Source organism: Corvus hawaiiensis, chromosome 3 (assembly GCF_020740725.1).
Source record: "Corvus hawaiiensis isolate bCorHaw1 chromosome 3, bCorHaw1.pri.cur, whole genome shotgun sequence".
Taxonomy (NCBI): domain Eukaryota; kingdom Metazoa; phylum Chordata; class Aves; order Passeriformes; family Corvidae; genus Corvus; species Corvus hawaiiensis.
The window spans coordinates 72,270,605-72,295,067 of record NC_063215.1 but is presented as its reverse complement, the minus strand read 5'-3'; the positions used below and the strand labels follow the sequence as shown (position 1 = coordinate 72,295,067).

Genomic DNA, 24,463 nt, shown 5'->3' with positions numbered 1-24,463 from the left:
AAGAACACACACATTGTAAAATGGAGGTAAAAGCAACATATTGTGAAGACATTGGACACATAACCATGCTCAAAAACCATTTCTATAGGGGCTCATTTTGTGACCCCATCTGAATGCAACACACTATGAGAAGCAGGTGTCTGCACTAAAAGACAACTGCCTCACAACATTTTCTCGGATTCTGTGATTTTACAAAATCTGAACATAAAAACTTCTCTTTTTGAAGCCAAATTGTGAAGGAATCAAAAATCTGTAAATTTAGATAAAAAGAGGTTATAGTTTCATCCATCTCTCCCGTGTATTCTCTTCACAGGATATTGCCGGCGCTTGGCAGAGACTTGAGCAAGCTGAGAAAGGCTATGAAGAGTGGCTGCTGAATGAAATACGACGACTGGAAAGACTTGAACACTTGGCTGAGAAATTTAGGCAGAAGGCTTCCACTCATGAACAGTGGGCATATGGTGAGGAGAGATGCCTTTTAACATTTTTAGTATTTTAATGTTCAAAGTTGAACTGTCAGTGCTGAGTATTTGCCAGCCATGAACTCACTTATAAGTAGTTTGGACAGTTTCAGACAACCTAAAATAATAACAGATAAAATGTCAGGTTTTGTTGACTGTAGTCACAATCCTAACTTGTTGGCATGTTGCTAATGAGATGTAACTGTAAAAATCATACTTGAGGTAGTGATTCAATGGGAATATTCTGCATTTGAATAGAGGCCATTACTGCTGATATATTCCTATGTAGTTGTACACCAGCAATCCAACCAGGAATGCAGTGATACCACTGGCTGAGTGTGAAATTATTAATGGAGGTATTCTGAGTTTATTATTATTTGGTCATCATGATGTTCTGGATAGTCCAGATAAGCTACATGACAATAGACTCGTGTCTGCTTTGCTCCAAACCCTCGATTACACGCCATTTATAGTTCTGGCTTTTAATGGTAACCTAACCTTACCTGTAGTTGTGACACCCGTAGGACCATACAGTGGCATTCAGTTTTGTTGGGGACTATTAAACATAGGTCTGCTCTATCATCCTGACGACTGTCTTGCTGTTTCTGCCATGCTTCTGGCTTTTTCCAGCAACATTCTTTTGACACTGTGAAAGTGAATCAGAGTCCATCCTCTAACAGTTGCTGGAAGCATGCAAGGCTGTAAACGGCTGCCAAGCAGATACTAGAAGGGAAACTACAGCATTTATCAGCCCTGAGAGCCTATTTCTAAGCATAAACTACTCATGGTGACAAGTTATAGCTGTTGTGTAGGGAAAACTTCACATAGGCTGGTACACAGCAAGTGAAACAATAGTTGCTTCTGGCTCTAGGATTCACAGAGCTGTAAATGCCATGTGGTGAGTGTAGCTGCAGGGCCTGTCTGTGTGGACTCAGTTGTCCAACATAGGAGTTACTCAGCAGTAGTATTTCAGTTTCTACTTAATCTTTGCTTCCCTAGCCTTTTGTAGATAAGTTGGCATTTTCCACTTAAAATTCAGTGTTTGATACAAAAGGCAGTCACACATCTCAGGGTTTGTTTTTTGTTAAGTGCTGGAATGAATAACAGATCATTAGTAAGAGTGAAGCTGAGCATAGCAGTGTGATTTCTGGTTTTGTAAGTCTATTCTACAAAAACTTAGCACAGTGGTTTAGAAATACAGTTTTTGCTAATATACCATTTTTATGCCAGTTTCTCCAGCAAAGTAATACTCGCTGTTTTAGACCTGTATCAGCAGACTATGCAAAAATCAAGACATCACTGTGAGAGCTTTAAAAATATATGTTTCTAATTAACATGTGCTGACAATTTGCTGCTGATTTCAGTGGGGGTGGGATTTAATTCCAGACATATGATTTTCACCATGCCTCAACCAAAAATTTGATTAAATTTGCATTTTTCCTAACAAATAAATTAGCAAAAAATGAGTAATATTTTAATTTCCTCTTTCAGGCAAAGAGCAGACCTTGCTTCAGAAGGATTATGAGTCTGCCTCTCTGACAGAAGTCCGTGCCATGTTAAGGAAACATGAAGCTTTTGAGAGCGATTTGGCTGCTCACCAGGACAGGGTGGAACAGATCGCTGCCATTGCCCAGGAGCTGAAGTATGTTCCATTTAAAGGCTTGCAGCTGCTGACATTTAACTTTGCGATAAACTCTTTCCAATGAATTTGATAGTGTCATAGGTACCAACGTAGGAATTCCAGACATAGCTTCATAAGTATATTATCTGAGCTGGTCACTGAGACCTTTCCCTCATCCCCCCCTTACCCCCAACCAAATATAGATATTCAACTGACCAAAATTATTTGAAAACAAACATTTTCAACTTGACTTCACAGTAATCTTTTAGCATTAACTCTACCCATTGTGGGTTGATGGGAATCCTGGAGGTGTTTATTTCTCAGTTCATGGTCTGCTGAGAGGTACTGGCTATGAGTTGTTTAACTTAGAAAATATTTTCATTTACACAAATTACAGATCAAGTATCTTCACAAGTATATTGGTCCTTTTGAAAGGCTTCACATCCCTATATTATCTCCATAATAGTGGGTAATGCACTGACTTTCCTGCAGATTTAATTGTCTCTAATATGCTTATTTTCACAACTTCTTGATATTATATTTGGAAGTGCCCTTGTCTTCATTTTACAGAAGGGACAGTGGGGCATATGGAAACTAAGTAACTTGCTCAGGGTTGCACAAGGAATCAAGCACACACAAAGCTCTCCTATAGGAGAGGTAGAGTTTTCATCCACAGTTCCATCAATTTAGCCACTGACGCTTGCTCAGCCAGCATACTATGCCCAGAGAAAACACAGCCAAAGCTGAGAACTGCTCTGCAACACATTTAGGCTACATCTGTGTTGTTGACATCAGCTGCATAGGTCAGCAATGTGAAGAGTCAAGGCTCTGGACTGACCCCTTATGGCAGCAAAGTCCTGAGTGTTGTTCAAGTTAGTCTGGCTAAACTCTGTCCCTGTTGGTGGAGCTTGCTTTTGTTTGTGGGAAGGTTGTTAATTCACCTGTGTGAAGCACAGTTCTGTGAGCTCTGCCTGCACTGATAGGACTGTAGCATTACGTACCTGTTTGGGTAAAGCCATCTTGGTGTTAACACCAAGGTAAGCACATTTGATTTTATCACCTTATGCAGTTAGTTGCAGAGGCTTTGTGCTGTAAATCAGTGGTGCCACTCCTGGTCGTGGCAGTTTGGCACTCACTGTATAAATCTGTAAAGCCAACAGGAGCAAATGTGTAGTAGTGGTTGAAACAGCAGCCAAGATCAAAATTCTCAGATTCCTGCCCTTGGCTTCAGCTCTCCAAGTTTCAGTTTCTCACCTTGAACAGGCAGAACAGTTACTGCTCAGAAATCAAGTCTTAGAAACATGCCCTTTTGTCACTTTGTGAAGGACCATGACTCATGAACAGCTCCATATTCATTAATGATTTAAAAATCAGAGACTTGTCTAAAAATGTAGTTCATACCTGATAGTAGCATCACTTACAGGAATTGTGTAATTCAAATGGATTGAAAAGAAAAAGCCCATCTTCAAGATAATTTAAAGAAAGAAAAGTAAATCACAGTGGGCAGAGTAAGTACTGTGTTTTGGTTAATGTGAAAGAAATCTGAAAAATTACAGAGAATGGAGACTGCCCTGAATATGTGAGCTTATGAAACACCTCCTAGCATGCCTTGATCTCTGTGGAATTATTTCATAGAATGGCTCGAGTTGAAAGGGACCTTAATGACCATTTAGTTCCAAGACCCTTACCATGGACAAGGACATCTTCCACTAGATAGCGTTCAAAGCCCCATACAACCTCGCCTTGAACACCTCCAGGGATGGGGCATCCACAGCTTCTCTGGGCAACTTGTTCCAGTGCCTTAGCACCCTCACAGTAAAGAATTTCTGCCTAATATCCAGTCTAAACCTGCCCTCTTGCTGTTTAAAGCCATTCCCCCTTGTCCTCATTAAAAGTCCCTCTCCAGCTCTCTTTTAAGTCCCCTTTAGGCACTGGAAGGCTGCTATAAGGTCTCCCCAAAACCTCCTCTTCTATAGGCTGGGCAGCCCCAAGTCTCTCAGCCTGTCTTCCTGGGACAGATGCTCCACCCCTCTGATCATCTTTGTGTCCCTTCTCTGGACCCACTCCAACAGGTCCATGTCTTTTGTGGAGGCCCCAGAGCTGGCTGCAGGGTTCCAGGTGGGGTATCACCAGAGCAGAGCAGAGGGGCAGAATCCCCTCCCTGGCCCTGCTGGCCACGCTGCTTTGGATGCAGCCCAGGACACGTTTGGCTTTTTGGGCTGCAAGTGCACATTGCTGCGTCATATTTAGCTTCTTGTCAACCAACATCCCCAAGTCCTTCCCCCCAGGGCTGCTCTCAATCCATTCTCTACCCAGCCTGTATTTCTGCTTGGGATTGCCCCTGAGATTTGCTTCTCTTTATACTAAAGAAAGTTTCTGTAACACCTAATCATTGCTAATTCAGATTCAGCTTTATGAATTATGTGAAAGTTTGGGAATGTAGTATACACAGCACAGCATCTGCTTACCAGTGTTTTGAACCCTCTGTCCTTTACCTCTGGTGACGTCAATGAACACGGTATCCTGTCTATTTTGGGATTGTCTCTTCTCAGTTGTTTCAGTAATTTGCTGTGTGAAGTTAAACAAGTTATTTGTGGCCTGGGCTGCGAAGGTGCTGAAAGCTGATTGCATTTAGAGATGCTCTAATTTGACTTCTCTGCTTCTCCATACAATGGGGCTATCAGTGCCTGATTTTCACTGTGACTTTGTAGCTCAGTTAGGCTTAATGCCCATGGAGAATACTGAATGAAAGGTCATAAAGGTCAGGTTTTATCACTGGCTGCAAGCAAATGGACACCTTCTGTCTAAATACTGATTTTAATTATATGTAATTCCTCGCACAATAAAACTATGGAGGAAAATGCTAATTTCTTTCTTAATCCATATTTTTAAAGAAGGATCAATGTCTGAATGCTAAGAAATGTGCGCCTGATACAAAACCTGTTGAAGTCCATGTGGGTATTTCTTTCTTGATTTTTGCTTATTTGTTTGGTTGGTGGGTTGGTTGGTTTTTTTCTCATCACTGGAGCAGGCCCTTACAGAAACCATCATCATCTGTGTCTACATTCCAAGTCAGTCCACCTCCATGTTTTGTTTTAGTCAATCTCTTGGATGCCTAATGTTGCAAATTTCAAAAGAGAACTGTTGCTGTATGACCTTGAACTCTACTAGTTACAGTTTCCTGTCTGATCTGGTATTTTCTGCTGCAGCAGCTCAGTCCACTTTGTGCTTAAGGTTAAAGTTGCTACAAGCTTGTTGATTGTTGCTATTTAGATAGAGGATTTATGTTGGTATGCAAGCAGGTGATTCCAGCCAGGATGCTGCTTTAAGATTGTTGCGTTCCCAGCCTGTATAGACTTAGATATTCTTTGGCAAAGAGGCATGACAGGGCTTGGATAGGGCTTTATACAAAGCTGAAGGGGGACAGGCATTTCTAAATTCAGATTTGCCATTTATGACATAACAAATGCTAACTTGAGTGAGCTGTACTATGAAAACCCATATTAATTTATGATCTTATGTGCTCATTTCAATGTTTCCAATCATCAAGGCAAAATTTTTGTAATGTAATTTCTTGTATATCCATCACTTCTAATGTACTGATTTCCAGCCAAGGAGACCATTATCTGTAACACTGATTTGAGAGTCATCTTGATTCTGGAGACCTGGGCTCAAACTGTGCTTACATGCATGGTTAACATGAACCTTGTTCTGAAGCACTGCTAAAACATGTTGCTCAGCAGGTTATTTTTGTGGCACTATCACTGTTCCTAAAGTGAGCTCATACTTAAGTGCTTCTCTGGATCAGGTCAAAATGTCAGTAAATTTTAAATTTTGGACAGATAAGATTGAATTACTTGTAAGATCAATAGCCATAACTTAATAATTTTAAATTCCAAAGGCTGTAGGTTTCAAATGGCCAAACAAATAGAAAGACTGTTATCTTAGAAGGTCTGTAACACAGGAGAAGCTGTATTTCATGCAATGCAAAGCACAAATTTTAACAAAATGTAAATCTAGTCTCTTCAATGTTGGGGAAGATACAAAAATTAATAGGACAGGGAATGTAAGCCTGTGCTCTATTTCCAAGTAGTTAATATTTGATGAGTTATTACTTCTTCTGCTCCTGCTTTGAGCAGAAAAATGTTCTTTGATACCTACAATACACTTACTTGAAGTAAACAACAGCAGGCCCAGAAAGGTAGTGGAGCTACATTGTTTAGTGCCACTTGGTAAACTAACTTAGGATTTTTGACCCACGGGTGCCCTTTTAAAAAGTTGTTTTGATATTATTCTTCTACGTATTTGTCCACAGCATATATACCTGGAAGGAACAGGGTAGTAGAGATCTTACGGGGAATGATGGAATCTCCCTGGCAGAGCTTGTGGAGGAGGGTGGCATATCACCTTCCAGCACTTTGACCACAGCTGGTACAATCAGTCCCTCACTTTCATGGAAGGACACCTGCCCTTACTCTAATTGACAAAAGGAGATAAGTGATCCATTGAAGCAAAAATAAAATTTGCTCACTCAGGAACAAAATCTAATAATCTTAATATGCTATAATGAAAAAAACCCCAATTTTCAGCCAAAAACTCATAACAGCAAAATAAATCTCAGCCTGTTTCATCCAAGACTCTATGCTCCTGACTTAAAATTTCTTAGCAGATAGGTGGCTTTTGTTGCGTCCCTTGAAGGCTAATGAAAGGGCTTCCAAGAAGTTCCTTAACTTTTGAGTTAAGGAACCCTTGTACAGTATGACTTGCTGGCAGCTTTCTCCTTACATACAAGAGTTTACTTTCACAATTTTGGGTTGTTTTTGTTATTTTTAAAAATGGTTAGGAGAATTGGATTAGAGAATACCTAGGCAAACTTGACATCTACAAGTCCATGGGCTCTGATGGGCTGCATCCATGAGTGCTAAAAGAACTGTAGGATACCATAGTGAGGCTGCTCACAATCATCTTTGAAAGGCCAAGGCAGTCAGGAGAGGTGCCTGAGGACTGGAAAAAAGCAAATGTCACCCCAGTCTTCACAAAGTGTAAGAAGGAGAACTCAGGGAACTACCAGCCAGTAGTTCCAGCATCATCTCAATCCCTGGAAAAGTGATGGAGTGTCTGATTCTGGAGGCCATCTCAAGCCACAGGGAAGACGAGAAGGTGATCAGGAGTAGTCAGGTAAATCACACTTGACCAACCTAATTGCCTTCTAGTGTGAAACAACTACCCGTATAGATGAGGGAAGAGCAGAGGATATTGTCTACCTCAATTTCAGCTAGGCTTTCGACACTGTCTCTCCCAGTATCCTCATAGGCAAAGTCAGGAAGCGTGGGCTGGATGAGTGGACAGAGAGGTGGATTCAGAACTGGCTGAATGGCAGATCCCAGAGGATCGTACCCAGTGCACATGGTCAAGTTGGAGGCCTGTCACTTGTGGTGTCCCCCAAGGTTCAGTGCTGGGCCCAGTGTTGCTCACCTTGCTCATCAATGACGCAGATGGAGGGGTAGATGCCTCCTCAGCAGGTTCACTGACAACACGAAGCAGGGAGGAGGGGCCAATACCCCAGAGGGGCTGTGCAGCCCTTCAGAATGACCTTGACAGGTTGGAGAGATGGGCAGAGAAGAACTGGCTGAAATTCAACAAAGGCATGTGCAGGGTCCTGCACCTGGGGAAGAATAACCCCTGCACCAGCACTCCCCAGGCTGCAGGCTGAGCTGCTGGAAAGCAGCTCTGTGGAGAAGGACCTGGGGATCCTGGTGGACAACAAGCTGTCCAAGAGCCAGCAGTGCTCTCGTGGCCAAGAAGGACTGGGATGCGTTAGGAAGAGCATTCCCAGCAGGTCAAGGGAGCTGATCCTGCCCCTCTACTCAGCCCTGGTAAGGTCACATCTGGAGTGCTGTGTGCAGTCCTGGGCTCCTCAGTACAAGAGAGACATGGAACTCCTGCAGCAGGTCCAGCAGAGGGATACAGAGATGATGAGGGGACTAGAACATCTCTCTTATGAGGAAAGGCTGAGGGAGCCGGGCCTGTTCAGCCTCAAGAAGAGATGACTGAGAAGGGACCTTATCAATGTCTATCAGTATCTAAAGAGAGGGTGCCAAGAGGATGGAGCCAGGCTCTTCTCAGTGGGGCCAAGCAATAGGACAAGAGGCAATGGGCAGAAACTGATGCACAGGAAATTCCATCTGAATATGAGGAAGAACTTCTTTACTGTGAGGGTGACTGAGCAGTGGAGCAGATTGTCTGGAGAGGTTGTGGAGTCTTTCTCACTGGAGATATTTAAGAACTGCCTGGCCTCAATCCTGTGCCATGTGCTCTAGGATGACCCTGCTTGAGCAGGGAGGTTGGACCAGATGACCTGTGGTCCCTTCCAACCTGACCTACTCTGTGATTCTGTGATTTTGTGATTCTGTTATGGTATTTTTTTTTTCACCTGTTTTACCGTTCTTCACTTTCAACACTTTCAATTGATTGCAGCACATCTGAAGCTTCTTTTAAACAGAATGCTTCTCATACTTCTCAGGTTTATCCCAAACCAGATTGCTCTGACTGGGCTTAGAAGAGGAAACATGAATACTGCCCCTGGCCTACAGAGCTTCTGGCTTCCGGCCTCTGGCTTCACAGAGGAAAGCTGCCTCTTCTCATTTTGTTCTCTGATTCTCTGTGTTACTGGCAGTGTGATCTGTACATTCCTCTTGCCAATTGCCTAGAGAAGAATGCTCAAAAAAGGGGGAATAAATTCTATCTGCACTTACTGTCTTGTTCAAGCCTCAAAGTAAATCTTAGATTCATATTGCCACGTGTCATGTATTTACAGTCTCTGCAACGTTTAGTACTGGGCAGAGTGTTCTCGAGGAGAAGCCAAGAGCTAAACTCAGTGGATGGTAATACACCAATAAAAGTGAGTTTCCAAAGTGTCAAGCACAGGTACTATGGATGGCTATCATCTGCCACTGAGATCGAAAGTTCAGTTTGAAGCAGACTCCGTGCAGAATCTCAGGACAGAGCCTTAAAAATTTATTCCAGTCTCAGGCAGAATAGTAAATTGCTTCCTGTCAGGATAATATCAGCCTATGAAGCAGGTGAAAAGGCAATGGTAACTGCTATCCTTTGTGAATGCACTGATTCATGCTGGTGGCATATGTGGGTCTGGAGATCCCTGTTCTCTGAACCAGCCAGTTCTGGGTTGTAGATCTGTGAGGAGCTCCTGGAGAGGAAGACAAAAATTGTTCTCTGAGCCCCAGATCTGGGCAGCCCCTATTAGTATTGCCAGGCTTGTGAGAGGTTATGCTTTGAATCCAACCTGATGTATCTTTCTCAGTTACATAATTTCAAAGCATATAAGGAAAGGATCATTGGATTATTCAAAACAAAATGGATATTTCAGGCCAATTAATTTAACACCAATCTTGGCAAACCTGATAAAGACCAAGACTGAAGCATTCTGTCCATCAGGGGTCGAATTGCTTGTGTCACAGGAATAGCTAAGACAAAGATACTTGGACACCTTAATTGTCTTTAATACCTGGATGTCAGTTGATTTTTCTCAGAGCAGAGGAGATTGATGCTGTTCCCGTGCTGTGCTTCTCAAACTGCTGAATGCCTAAACACAATGTCCATACTGCAACACTTGCTTACCTTAGGAGAAATATTGCAAAAAAGAGGGGAAGAATTGTTGAGGGCCAGTGGAAGTGTGGACAGTGCAACTGCTCCTGTCTTTCAAAAAGTCACACAGATTTTTGTCTTTGCTCTTTCTTAGTGAACTGGACTACCATGATGCTGCAAGTGTCAATGATAGATGTCAAAAGATATGTGACCAATGGGACAGCCTGGGAACACTCACTCAGAAAAGGAGAGAGGCACTGGAGGTAAACCATGTAACAAGGATCAGCAGCTCAGCTGAGGCAGGGAGAGGGAAATGAACCATTTATTTCAGATCTGGAAATGTTGCCACTGAGCATCCACTTTGGAATCCAAATAGCAATAAACCCTTTCCTCAGACCTCCATTTCATTTTGGTGTGGTTACTTTTGCAAACAGACTGAATTGCTCAGAGTAGACTTGACCGTACTGAGCTCCCAGGGATAGTTCTAAAGCAGCAACAAATGGCATGTGGTTTGTAGCACCTCTCTGTGGGAATCCAATGTCCAGCAAGGCTAAAAAAAGCTGTTGGTTAGTTGCCTTTTCATACTAGCCTGAATTTGCAGTCTTGCATACTTGCCTGTCCAGCAGTAGGTTAATTTTTGGTAGTGAGTATTCCAAAGCACTGAGATACTTTGCAAAGCCTTGTTCCTTAGGAAAAGAGGAAGTCACACACATAAATGCCAAGGTGGGAAATATATGTGTAATTCTTCCTTTTTGTACTTACAAGAAATTACTAAATCAAAATTATCAGATTTTAATTCACTTTCAGTTAGGTCCTAATAACAAAAATACTTAAAATATCAATAGTTATACTTCAAAGGCATACACCCACCCCTTTTAATGTGTTGGATATGAGAGTACTTTTACTGCAATTAGACCAAATGCCTTGAGTGAGAATCCTTAAAGCAGGTGGTGAAATCAATCAGTGCAATCAAATGATTTTGAAAAGATGAGGCATGACTTTGTATATAGGTGGGTATGTGCATGGAGCTAGATCTTGCCCTAATAACAAAAGAATGCACTTTTCCCAACCTGTACAGAGGACAGAGAAATTGCTCGAAACAATTGATCAGCTTCACCTGGAGTTTGCCAAAAGAGCTGCTCCTTTCAACAACTGGATGGAAGGTGCTATGGAAGACCTACAGGACATGTTTATTGTTCATAGCATAGAGGAAATTCAGGTAAATGGTTATCTGGGGGTTTTTTGGATTAAAGTCATAGGGAAAACAAGAAAGGAAGATTTTCCTCCTGGGAAAGTAGAATACATATAAGAAACCCCCCAATATCTGTCTTAATGTTTGCTTTGTGATAGGCCATGTCTATTCTGTTGCAACTAGGTTTCTTTGTTGGTATGAAAGCATATTCCAGAGATTATGGAAAAAGTGATGGTCCTGATAAAACCAATGAGGGCTGTTACATGAATGTATCTAAATGTACTATTTCCTGTATCTATACCCAGTAGCCAGAATGTTTGAGAGCCTGAGAGAGGAGCTGTGCTTATTTACAGCAGATCTTCCAGATGTTGGATGAAATGTTAAAGTTTTCATGCTTTCCCTCTCTGTTTCTGATTTTAGAGTTTAATCTCTGCACATGATCAATTTAAAGCTACTTTGCCAGAGGCAGATGGTGAACGACAGGCCATCCTATCAATCCAGAATGAAGTTGAAAAAGTCATCCAGAGTTACAGCATGAGAATAAGTGCAACCAATCCTTACAGCACTGTTACAGTCGAAGAGATTCGTAGCAAGTGGGAAAAGGTAATGTATTGCTAAATTGCTAAATACGAAAAGGACACTGTAACACAGTATTCCAGTTTAGAAATACTGAGAATATTCAGAGAACTTTACAATAAATCTCTAAATTATTCTAGATCATCAGATGGCAGAATGAATTTCTACAGTACCTTATGATCTCCCATATGTTTGCCAGGCCTGCTTCAAAATATCCTTTGCTCCCGTCATGCAAGATTACCTGTGTCCTCTTTGGCTTTCTGCCAGGGCAAGAGAAGCATGTGTTGAGGCTAGTGCAGAGCTGGTGCCTGGCCAGAGGTACTGTTAAAAGAACAGAAAATGATTGTATTCTTTCTCTTAGTATAAAGAGTAATTTTTTGTGTTTCTTCTACCCAGATGCTGCTTTTCAAAAATGTATAAAATCAGCATCTTTGGGGCCATTAATATTTCTTTCCAATTAGATTAAAATTGGCATTAGCAGCTGAAAAGTACTGGGAAGGGATTAAAGAGAGGCTCCTAAAGCAATCACACCAACTTCGTTTCATTAGGAACCAAGACAGATAAAAAGCTACAGGTAAATGATTGTGTAAAATGTAGAATTAGAAAAACTTACATGGACAAGAACACACCCTCAATGGGTTATAATAACCAAGCAGTAATGACTCAGGTTAGAATCTCCCTGGCCAATTCAGAAGGGTAAGCCAAACAAAAGCATTTGCAATGAATTAGAGACCTTCAGATGTGCATGATGGGCAGAACATATCTCATGTTATCCTATTGTACGGATGTGCTCAAATAAAATGTTTTGCACTGACTGTTCTTAGAACAATTACTTAGAGATTGAAAAATCACCTTTGTTTTTCAAAAGGAAAACAAAGCAACTGCTCTTAGAGCAGTTAAAGTGAAATAATTGTCTCGAATCCAGACAGAGGTGAGAATTTCTTCTCTCTGCATGTCAGTCTCTCTGGTCAGGCTGCCCAAGGCCATGTTACAAATTTCTTATGTTAGCATGGAAGTTGTAACTAAAATAGTGATCATTCTGGCTTGTCCTTCTGATATTGGCCTTCAGACCAATAATGAAAATTAGCAGCTGTAGACTTATTTGTTCCATTTGTTTTTAAACTATTCAGCTGCGCCTACTCACCTTTAGTGCTTTCCCACTGTAACAGGTGAAGCAGCTGGTGCCTCAGAGGGATCAATCCTTGCAGGAGGAATTAGCCCGCCAGCACGCCAACGAGCGCCTGCGCCGCCAGTTTGCTGCTCAGGCCAATGTCATTGGGCCATGGATCCAGACCAAGATGGAGGTGAGTGCGCATGTTCCTCATGCAGAAGCTGAGGAACAAAGTGATTTATAATTTTTTTATCTCTACTTTATATACAGGGCAACAGCAAAATCAATGACAGTTCACCAGCTGTTTGATCCTAAACTATTTAGCACCTGTTAAGATTGTTCTTGAAACTGTGGGACCTTGTACAAGTGGTACCTTGATGGTGACTAGGAGATTCAGCTTTGAAAAATCAATCACTAAACAATTACTGTTTAACTTCTGCTTTTTGTAGAAAAGATACCAGGTTCACTGGGGTTTCAATACTAATTCCAGATATAAATGTGACACGTTTCTTTTGAAATGTGTTTTCTAAAGTAAAATTTCTCATCTCCACTGTATGAAGGTTTTATTACTACTGCTTCTTAGTATAAAAATACAACATATTTATGTGAACATTGGTCCAATTAGCACATCTGAAGCTTAAATTCTGTGGGACTGGGGGGTGTCTTTGTTTCTTTTGACAGGAAATCGCCCGCAGTTCTATTGAAATGACAGGGCCTTTGGAGGACCAGATGAATCAGCTGAAGCAATATGAGCAAAATATCATTAATTATAAACACAATATTGACAAACTGGAAGGAGATCATCAGCTTATACAAGAAGCCCTGGTGTTTGACAATAAGCACACCAACTATACCATGGAGGTAGCCATTTACTCCCTTTTGTATTTATTAGTTTATTCTGTCCTCTTGTGCTGTGTCAGTACCTTCCTGGATTTAAAGAGACTGCCACAGAAGATGGAATTCGGCAAGCTTTCTGATAATCTCATAAGACTTGTTTAATTTTCATTTATTTTCACTTTTAGTGAAGAAGTACCCATTTAGAAACCAGCTTTGTATTTTTCTGAAGGCCATTTGTATTTTTAGTGATCCTTGGTCATGATACAGAGTTAGTGGTATGGCAAAAAGTATCACATAAATATTTCGAGCTGATTTTTTTCTTACTGTACTTTTTGTACTCTAAAAAGAATACATTTGATTCTGTAATAACTCGGTATTTTCTCTCTCATAGCACATCCGTGTTGGATGGGAGCTCCTACTTACCACCATTGCTCGAACTATCAATGAGGTTGAGACTCAGATCCTCACAAGAGATGCCAAGGGTATCACCCAGGAACAAATGAATGACTTCAGAGCATCGTTCAATCATTTTGACAGGGTACAGTACTCCTGCTTTTTCTCAACTAGCAATATTTATTCTTCCCAGAAGCAAGGTTCTTCTCATTCCAAACGTAAGCCTTTTAAAAAACCTGCAAATGCAGTAGCAATGGACTCTTTTTGAAAGAGAAAAAAAGATCAGTTAAGGAAGAATTTACAGCCTCATAAAGTCATAGGATGGCTTGGGTTGTAAGGGACTTTAAAGGTCATCCAGTTCCACTCTCCCCACCCTGGGCAGGGTTGCGATCCACTAGATCACATTGCTCAGGGCCCTAGTCTAGTAGCATTGTACACATAAATTAAAGATGAATTTTTGCTTTTTAAATGTAATGCAGAATTATAGCTCTGCTAATATGGTTTAGTATTTTTTCAAATAATAAGCAGAACTGCATAAATCTGTGTGTTTTGGAAATAACATGGCCCTTTATTTTAAGACAGTACAGCATGTTCTAAGTACTTGCTGTTGCTTCCAAGTCATTACATTCAGCTGTAATCTGTATTACAGAGGCTTTTTTCCCCTTTGAATCACAACTTGTCTCCCTAGAAATATATTTGTAGGGAATATAGTTGGGAATTTACTGTCCAGGAATATCCTTTGTTTTGCTGGCTGTATGTGGGAAATAAGAGGCTGTTACATTTTTTAGTTATCTAAATATGGATGAATAAAAAAGTAGGAAGGAAAACACTACTGTGAAGAAACTTCACTCACTTCTGTGAGTTATGCAGTATTCATGGACAGAGTGTTACAAAGGTAACTATTTATAGACACAATAGCAAAATATATGCAGATGGAGATCTGACATTTGCAGTTGGAGATCAATGTGAACATGAGTTAGTTCTGATGGCTCTGTGCTCACACGGACCCACCTCTAAAACCAAGTTCACAGTTCAAATACTGAAAAAGTTTAACATAATGCAGCACCAGTCTGTTGGGTCAGCTCCTTCAAATCATTTCAGGCTACAGCAAAATGCCACTTTCTTTTTTCACTGTTTGTCCAGCTATACTCAAATTGGTTGCACTTGCACTCGGTGTGGATTGGATGCTGACAGTCACAGTTTACTAAATCTTCTTTAGAATACCCCTTACTGTTTAGGAGGAAGACCAGAATTGTCAAACCTCTGTTTTCTGAAGAAACACACAAGCATAGGGAAGTTTAGCTACACAGGAACTAGGAACGTGTTTTATGGAAAAATCCTAATGTGATTCTAGTATAGCATAATTCTTTTTTGTATTTTCTAAGGAAGCAGAGGATAACATCACAAAAGTGAGATATATTTCCTGGGATGGAAGGAAGTAGCACACCAAATGGCTTTCCCAATGCACTGGAGCAGATAATTGAGCAATTAAAGCTATTAAAAGCAGACAGACTACCAGGCCTGGATAAATTACATGCCTGTATTTGAGAGATCTCTCTAAGGGAAACCAGGGACTTCGCCCAAAGATTTGACAGCTCTCTAAAGATGAGGAAGCAAGGTGACTGAATCCAAGTATATGTTATACAGGATGGCCATTTCTGGCATCCCTGTACCTTTGTAGTGCATAGGTGAGTTCTCTGGCATGCTCGCTGGTGCCTCAGACTGCCTGAAGGGAGAAGCTAAATCCTACACCAACCAGCCCTACTGTTATGGATTTTAGGCTTTGCAGATGCAGTAAAACATTGAGAGACCAAGGCATAAAACAGAACAAGGCCTTAGGAAAGGTTGTATGACCTGGAAGAAGGTGGTTGTGTCACACAGCTGCCAGCACACTGGAGATGGGCTACAACAATAATGTGTAACAAAAACTGCGTCCCAGCTCCTAGATTCTTACCTATCCCTGACTGTCTCCTTTCCTCAGGCTATAATGGTTCATGGCTTCAGGCTGTGTCCCTTCTGCCCTGGCTCCTGTTGCAGGAAGCCTGAGTGGCCAGGTCAGAAGCAGAAGGGGACAGGTGCTTCATCTATCATACATCCTCATCTGCTTCTATGGCCTCAGCAACCTGGGCCTGGTCTGCAAGTTTAGTTGTAGACCTTGCCTTTCCCCATGACAGATACAATCCAATGGCTTAAAAAAAGAGGTTTGGAAGGATCACATAAGGGAAGGACCATTTTGCAAATGCCCTCTTTAGTATATTTGCCTCAGAATCAGACATGGGAAACTGATCTAGGAGGAGTTTTGCACTGACGGAGTGTAACAAATATTTTCTGTAGCATAATGCAAGTTAAAGAAAAGAAGGTGGTAAGATCTAAACCCACTCAACCATCAAGCCAAGTTTTATGAAGGGAACAGATAGTAGAAACACTGATAAAAGAGAAGTTTATAAGGATTAAATTACATTGTTACTTAATAGATAGATGCAACTCAATTTACACAGGCTAAAAGGAGACTTTGAACAAACATGTTGGAGAAAGACAGGCTTGTTTTTCATTTTTCTATCTTTCCTATATCCTTGCACTCTCAAATATTTAGTGTTGGTGAATAAAGGAAACCCAGGGTGCTTTAGAGTTATTTCAGTGTACCTAAAATAATGGAGACTTTATATTTATTCATCTTTAGATAGAGAAGGCAGTAATGGATTCTTCTATGGTTTTGATTTCCTTAAATAGAAATGAAGATAAAACTGGATTATCTGAACATAAGCACTACCATGAAAAATACTGTCTTCTTCATGTCAGATGGAATTAACAGTATATGTAAAAATTTTGTGGCACTTAGCAGCATTTCTAAATGCCTGATGTAGTTTAAAAATACACTGGAAGGATTGGACTGCTGTTCACAATGATGAATAGCCAGAAAGGATCCCAAAAATTAATACTGTCACTGACAAGGAGGCTTTAAATACACAACAGAATAATTTATGCATGGTATAGCTCTGATTTGTGTGGCATTTCTCCCATTTAAGACATTTCTTAATGTCTGACGGTGGGTGTTGAGGAGGTCAGCAAAGTACTAATATGCAGAGTAGCTCCCTTCCTGATTTTAAACTATGTATTTTGGTATACATAAATCTAACAACTCTTTTTAGAGTGCTTCTAGAAACAACTTCCTTTGCTTATGAATCTGAAAAAGGAACCCCTATCTTCCTCCCTGGGAAAAATATATTAAAAAATTCTTGCAGTGCATGTGAGAATTACAAGGGCAGGAGGAGTTGTGTTTCTTTCAGTGCATCCCCCAGCAGAGATGTGCTGGCACAGAAAGCTTTACAAATCATCCTTGAAAAGGCAAGTGGCAAACATGCTCTCTTCTTTGGGTCATGAGGTAACCTTCTTGGCTCCTGTGTTCCCAACAGGCATGTACATGTGTTGGTGCCCCCGGGGGTTATTCCTGAGGGTGCTGCTGCTTACCCTTGCTTACCACTGCTGCCCTACTTCTAGCTGGAGACTGAGACTGAAGGCACAGTCTAGTTGTAGGGATAAATATAAATCTTTAGCAATGCTGCTATATTTCCTTCCTTAATGTGACTGTATGGAGAAAAAAAGAGAAAGTGGGACACAATGTCTGAACCACAGAAGCAGTTTAGAAGTGTTCAAAATGGTGCATAGCTGAATAATGGTATGCAGCCAAATTAGGATACCATACAGATAGGTTGTCAGTCACTGGTTTTGACATCTTTTTATGCAGGGATTCCTTTTTCAGATTCAGTATCTTTAGTAAATTCTAAATAAGATTGCAAAGTATGTGATAAAATATCTGCAGCTGCTCTGCCTGTACTATCTTAATGGCTGTTAACACATTCTACTATTGATTTTTCTGCAAACTACAGATTTCAAGTAGGAGCTCTGCATGCAGAAAAATAGCATCATGCCACCCTATATTTTGCTAACAGAAAAACAACAGCTCCCTATTAAAGGAATCGTGTGTTCAGGCTTATGCAGGTCGATTAGCATTCAGGAAAATTAAGGACATATTTAAGAATGGATTAGTTTGACTCAGAAGTTCACTTGTTTTTTAAGGTCACATATAAATCACAAGGACGAGGAAAAAGATTTCTGGGGACTAATAATGAAACATTAAGGGGATTTTAGTGTTTTGCTTTGTATTGGCAGAAAAAGATGAACAAGGCAAAGTTATTTATATGTGTTAAAAGATTAATTTCAGCTCCTAATGTTGGTCTGCAAACAACAAAAATAAATATCAAGAACCATTTCCAATTACAAAAGCCTTCACATGGGCTTGATCTATGCCTTAATTGCAAAATGCCACTGAATTCGATGAAACTGATATACTGCAAGGCAAAGATGCCTTTTTAGGCAGCATATGATGAAGATTTGAAAATTTCACTACAAGAATGTGAAAACCTGCTATAGCACTTGGCACTACTACTTGGACCCTCACTAGGGAGTCCCACTTAACCATATGACTGTTCTGAGCTCCAGCACAACCACTGCACTTCTCTCCTATAGAAAGTGGTTTCTTGGAAGATGTGCCAGCCTCTCACTCCTGTCTGCCCTTCACTGCTTCAGCTCCTGCTGCTGTGTGTGCCTGGCTGGGGAGCTCCTGCACGCACTGCCCGCTCACCCCACATGTAGTGGGGTGGTAGCTGATGATCCCCTACCAACACCTGCTAGAGGAGATGGAGGGGCAGGATTTGGCTCTTAGCTCCCATTTTTATATCATTTCGTTTGCAGTCACACAGAAGTATCTTTGCCTTTAGAAATAAGGTAAAATGAACTGACTTCACCCCTGGTGGGACCTGCTACAGCCTGTCTCCAGGACAGTTTTTGAAAGTTTCAAACCAGCCTAGATTAACATTTTGAGAATGATAAAATAAGCCATTTTGAATGCTTCGTAACAGGAATTATCATATAAAATGGAAATATTAAAGGATAAAAACTTTACTGTGATTATGGCTTTTAACTAAATGCTGCTCCAGATTTTTAACTTTGCTTTTTTACTGTTCATTGACTTCCCACTGTTATTTTTCATCTTTCCTGTATGGGGCTGGTGGATGTTGATGCACACGGAGTCAATAACAGCATGATATTTTAAAAATGCATGGTGTTATTAACTTACTAAAGCACTACTTTATCCTATTAGTATATTAAATAAGCCCAGTGCATTTGTTAAAACTCCTATAATTTTACCTATGCATAGCTATATAAAAAATTTCAAAAATAAATTATTCATCTAGCAGGCAAATATGTAGCAGACAGAAAACCTTGGATCTTCTCCAAACTGTCTGTAAAATCAATACAGGTAATAATTTTTCATCTTGGAATATTACCTTAATTGTATTTATGTTAACTCACTCTACAGTACCCCTCTGATAGGACACATTTTCTATGAACAGGAAGAAGAAGACAATCCAGTCTGTTTTTAAGAGTTAGCGTGAACTTCTTCACCTGCAAAATAGAAAAAAAACCCCAATGTTCCAGTGTGATGTGGTGTTACTAGGAACCATTTAACCTGGAATTCAATGGCACTTTTTTAAAGTCAGTTTTCAAAGCAAAACCTGACTGTATATATTGTTAAAGAAGACAGATAACTGAAAATATGTTGTCTATTACAAATTTATTTTGTACTTATCTCTTTTGAGATATGCTTATTATGTTAAGTAATATTACCAGATCAAGAATGGCGTTAACAGTAATTGAGTGGGGAAAACATGTTTTGCCCAGGTTCAGTGATATTTTTATTGCATCACATACACTGCATGACAACGGAAAAAGAAGGAAGCAAGTAGCAGTTCATAGAATGAAATCTGCCTTGTCAGCAAAGGGGTTAAAAAAAAAAAAAGGATGGAAGGAAGCAGAGTTTTAGCTCTGTAGTTGAAGGGAGGACTAAGAAAAAGCCTAAAGCATGAAACTGCAAAATCCGCACACTTTTTAGGTAATTCATTGCATATGTTGACATTACATTTCCATGAAATTCTGTAAGAATATGATTATTAATTTGAGAGTAGAATGTTCTTTACTAACCAACTAACCTGACCTGTGACTTTTCTTTCTTTCCTTTCCCCTTCCCAAATGCATGACCTGTGATGGGATGTTAGGACGAATCTGACAATCTACAGTCTGATGAATTTAAAGCCTGCCTCATCAGTCTAGGACAGGTTGGAAATGACCTGCAGGTAGAGGAAACTGAAATAATTCTGTTTTCAGATGTAACAATAGCCAAAAAGATTGCATGTTTAAACTCCAGTCTGTTGGTCAAAATGCTTTGAAAAGATCCTGCCTCTGGGAAGACAACTGGATTAGATGGACTGTCAGCATCCCTTTGAGCTGTATTTTTCTTTGCATTTTTCAAAGATGTTTCAGTTTGTTTGTTTTACTTGGTTTGAGATATTTTATTTGGACACTACTAGATACCTAGGAGAGCTCCTATGCTTCTTGCACTTAGACTTGTGTCAGTTTTCCTTTCCTCAGACTCAATACAAGTTCTCTTATGTTTTCTCCTAATACAGGATGACACAATTCTCTCGAAGCCACTGCAATGTATCACAGCACAGAGGAAACATTTATTCACCTTCTTACTTTCATGCAATTTAATGTTTACTCAGCTTTGAGTCCAGAATATTGCAGATATATTATTGCCTGGAAAATGACCAACCTCATTTCATATAAGGTCTTCAACTGATCTGTTTCTAAGTCTTGCAGGTCTCATCCTTTAAGTCAGTATGCACATCTCTACTGTAGTCAGGGTCTTGACATCCTGCAGTCAAAAGGAAAATCCCTGTACTTATATCCCATATTTCAGCAGACTGCTCTCATAATGTATCTCCCTTGACCTTGGAATGAAATATTTGGCTGTTTTTCACAGTACTTTTAGCTGCTAGAGATTCCATGCAGAACGTTTTAGAGACATTTCATATCAGGGAGGCAGCTTGAGCATCCTCTGAATTTGACTAGTTTAGTAACAAACTTTTCTCCTTGCTCTTCTCTTTGTCTTCTCTGGTCGTGTTCTCTGTATTCTTGTCCCATTCATCTCCTCTTCTCCCTTATCGCTCCCCTGACCTTTCCTGATGTTACTTTTTGTGGTCAAAATGTCTCTCTCCTGTGTGTAATATGTTAGTTACTTCTTCCTCTTTTAAAATTGATGATGATTCTGGTGACCTGATCGGGGAACATCAAATGAATACTGTTCATGCACTGAATCCAATATGCCAATGGTCCAAACTCGTCATCTCTCTGGAAATTACCTTGGATTCTTCAAACCCTCCCTTCTGTATTCCTTGCGTTGTTTTGTTCAATAGAGGAAGAATGGATTGATGGACCATGATGATTTCAGAGCTTGCTTAATTTCAATGGGTTATGATTTGGTATGAGCTTTAAGAAACAATGTCAACTGATTCTGCTCACAGCTAAAACATTAACCACAGCAATGCTAAAGTTTATCTAAATAGAGAGAATACTAATGTCATTTACACTAGAGATAGTACTTTGCTTTTTCTATAATTTCAAGTTATTAAAAGGGAAGTTGAAAGTAAAGCTAGACACTTGAAAACCATATTCTATGGTCCACTGCATTGCTCTTTGAATTAAGGAAACTTTAAAGTTGAAATTAACAATTATTAAATGAATTTTTTTTTAATTTATCCTTTTCTACCTGCATGATTGAAGAATTAGTTTGATACTGTTCAATTTTCATAAACTTGCTTTGGGGGTTGCATTTTCCTTGCTTCAATTATTTATTCTAAAAATTTCCTCCAAAATTCACCTTTTTAATGGAAAAGAAAGGGATTATCCTTAGTTAAGCTGTCCTGTATTTGGCATAAATTGTTTCCCTTCTTAGTTCAGTGAGTCTGCAATTACACTGCTTGTTGGGCTATTGTTTCACTTCCCTGCGTAATGCCTAAATTACAATGGTTTTAGGATGAGATGGAAAAAGAAATGTTAAATTAAAGCAAGTTAAACAGGTGTTGTGGGAGGGTGGGAGGGAGAGAAGATGGAGACAGTTAATTGAAAGGTACATATTATGTATTTAGGACAAAGGATACACTTTAAAAAGCACAGTCCTTTTTACAGAAGTGGGGTGGACATTTCAGATGCAGATTTCATTGGCTCTGATGTTGATGTTCCTGAGTCAGGAAGATGCTTTAAAAGCTCTGTAACCAGTGGTTCTGACTGGTTCATGAGAGGCTTGGGCAGTTGGAGATTGGTACTACGGTGACCATTTTCTTTGTTTTGGATTCTGTGAAAGGGTGAAGCTGAGTTTGCCCGAATCATGTCTCTGGTTGACCCCAATGGGCAAGGAACCGTCACTTTCCAGTCCTTCATTGACTTCATGACCAGAGAAACGGCAGACACAGACACGGCTGAGCAAGTGATAGCTTCCTTCAGAATCCTTGCTTCAGATAAGGTCAGTTGCCGCTCTGCTGGCTGTAAGGATTCAATCGCTCTCCTGTTTAGCCCTTCTTATTACAAGCCTTTTATTAACAGTGAAGCTTTGCAGCTTGTCAGACTTCAGAGAAAGCGTTTGCCTTTTCTTCTTGTTTGGAACCAAGACTCTTACCTGAAATGGGTTCAGAATACAAGGCTTTGTCTGTGTATCCTCCTATCACAGAAAGCCAACATAAAGTTAGACATCTTAGACAATACTTAGATGGCTGGTCTGTTTAATGGATATATTGGACATCAGGTTATTTCCACACCACAGCCTTGATTAGTGGGGAACTCATTCTACCTTTCATGCTGTTGTCTGGATATTTCAGTGCAAAGTTTGGCCCTCTGGAACATAGCCTAGGTCAGGTACACAAGACTACACCTTGTCGTGAGCCATGTTGTGACTGGACAGCTCACTCAACAGGGCGATGCAATGTGGTGTACCCCTATCCTAGCAGGAGCAGCAGGAGGAGGCCTCCTCTAGTTACTGGGATTGTAGAGGAAGCTCCTGGATTTGGCATAATTTCGCCCCCACTGCCAGATGCACTTGTGAGTGAGTGGTGTATGAAGATAAAAGGTAGTATAATGGCAACACAAGAGCTTCTGGAGGAGTCAGGACTATAAACTGTGCTGCCACAAAACCACTCCTGTGCTGTGGAGAGAGATCACAGCAGTACAGGTCTATTTGCCCAAGATCGCTCTATGGATTTTCTCATTCCAGCTGCTTGTATTGATTTTGTGATCTCAGTTAATGTGGTCCACATTTTAAATTCCAGACATGTTCTCAGTAGCAATTCATGTGGAATATGGTCTTAGGAAAAAACGGTTTTCATTAGATTGCTATTTTAAGCAATGTCAAGTCTGTTAACAGAGGGTATCCCTCATGTCATAAATGCAAACCATTAAGAACAAGAATGCATCTTTCTTTACACATATATTAGAACCTTGAAACTAACAGGAACTACCTGCATCTGTCCTGTCACTGCAGAAGGGGCAGTAGTGCACTGCAGAGATACTGACTATCCAGAGATAAGCTGTATCTGTAGCAGTCTGCCTATGGCTGCACAGTGCTTGGTAGATAACATACACAGTTACATATCCTGAGACTGCATTTTGACCTAATCAGTTTGTTGGTGGAATTGTCCCCTTCAACTCATAATTTGTGACAGATTTTACTGAGGAAAATATTTGGTCTCAGAAAAATAGGCAGGACGTCTGGATTTATTAGTCACAGCTACAGAAAATATTTTGTGTTTTTGAAGAACACATACTGAATTTGTCAATCCTTTTCCCCCTCCCAGCCTTATATCCTGGCAGATGAGTTGCGTCGAGAGCTGCCTCCTGAGCAGGCTCAGTACTGCATCAAGAGAATGCCTCCGTACACCGGCCCGGGGTCTGTTCCCGGGGCTCTGGATTACACCTCTTTTTCATCAGCACTGTATGGAGAGAGTGACCTCTGATTCTGTAATTGGCCGTATTCATGGTAGACACTAAAAATACCCACCTTATTGCCCAGATTGCTTCTCAAAAGCTTTGACAAGCTGATTTAAAAACAAGTTTTACAAATACAGTAGGTACCGTCAGTGTAAAGTGCTAGTAACTGAAGTAACTGGTGTATATTAAAGTGTGCGGCACGCTAGATACCTGCCTTGTTGGTTTTAGGTTGTCTGTCCTATGCAATGCTAGAAAATCTATTAAAAAAATTTCAAGATACTAACTTTGAAAATATACATTCAGAAAATAGAATGTAAAGCCTAAAAACATTGAAACTCATGAAATACTTCTCCATTTTTGAAATGTTTCAATGCCATATGCGCTTCTTTTACAATGTTCATAAAACTATGTTAGAAGTCATGCTTTATTCTTTCATAGAGCAATATTTCCTCTCATGATTTCTGATTTTGTATGCTTCTATTGGTGGAATTTAATAAAATACTAAAATGCAGATTTTCAGGGAAGAAATGTAACAACCACATAAATGACTTAATTACAAAAATAATCCAGAATGCTATGCTTATTGTCACAAAGAGTTGTAATATAAGGGGTAAAGCTGACTAAAATGCAGGTTTAGAGTTCTGTAACTCTAAAAAAAAAAAAAACTCTAAAAACAGTTCTTTTGTTTTAGGCCTTTAACTTTTACAGCTGAGGGAATACAACTTTTATAATCAGAAATAATAAGGAAGTTAATTTCATGTGAACTGTTTTGTTATGAAAGCCTCATT

At 40.2% G+C, this 24,463-nt stretch overlaps 1 protein-coding gene across 8 annotated transcripts in view; it reads left to right on the top strand.

Annotated features, from left to right (window-relative positions):
* ACTN2 (actinin alpha 2) overlaps window positions 1–24,211 on the top strand; it is a 68,241-nt gene extending 44,030 nt beyond the window's left edge. For 3 of the 8 annotated variants that reach the window (XM_048297558.1, XM_048297556.1, XM_048297555.1), the window contains exons 11-21: window positions 314–461; window positions 1,953–2,103; window positions 9,842–9,950; window positions 10,766–10,906; window positions 11,300–11,482; window positions 12,625–12,759; window positions 13,248–13,427; window positions 13,795–13,941; window positions 19,913–19,990; window positions 22,060–22,218; window positions 23,543–24,211. In XM_048297558.1, coding sequence (XP_048153515.1) covers window positions 314–461; window positions 1,953–2,103; window positions 9,842–9,950; window positions 10,766–10,906; window positions 11,300–11,482; window positions 12,625–12,759; window positions 13,248–13,427; window positions 13,795–13,941; window positions 19,913–19,990; window positions 22,060–22,218; window positions 23,543–23,701 — 1,590 coding nt within the window. In that variant the 3' untranslated portion in view covers window positions 23,702–24,211. Of the gene's footprint in view, window positions 1–313; window positions 462–1,952; window positions 2,104–9,841; window positions 9,951–10,765; window positions 10,907–11,299; window positions 11,483–12,624; window positions 12,760–13,247; window positions 13,428–13,794; window positions 13,942–19,912; window positions 19,991–21,112; window positions 21,179–22,059; window positions 22,219–23,542 lie in introns of all 8 variants that reach the window. The other 5 variants (XM_048297561.1, XM_048297560.1, XM_048297559.1 and 2 more) reach the window with 3 other exon arrangements.
* Window positions 24,212–24,463: the final 252 nt, after the last annotated feature.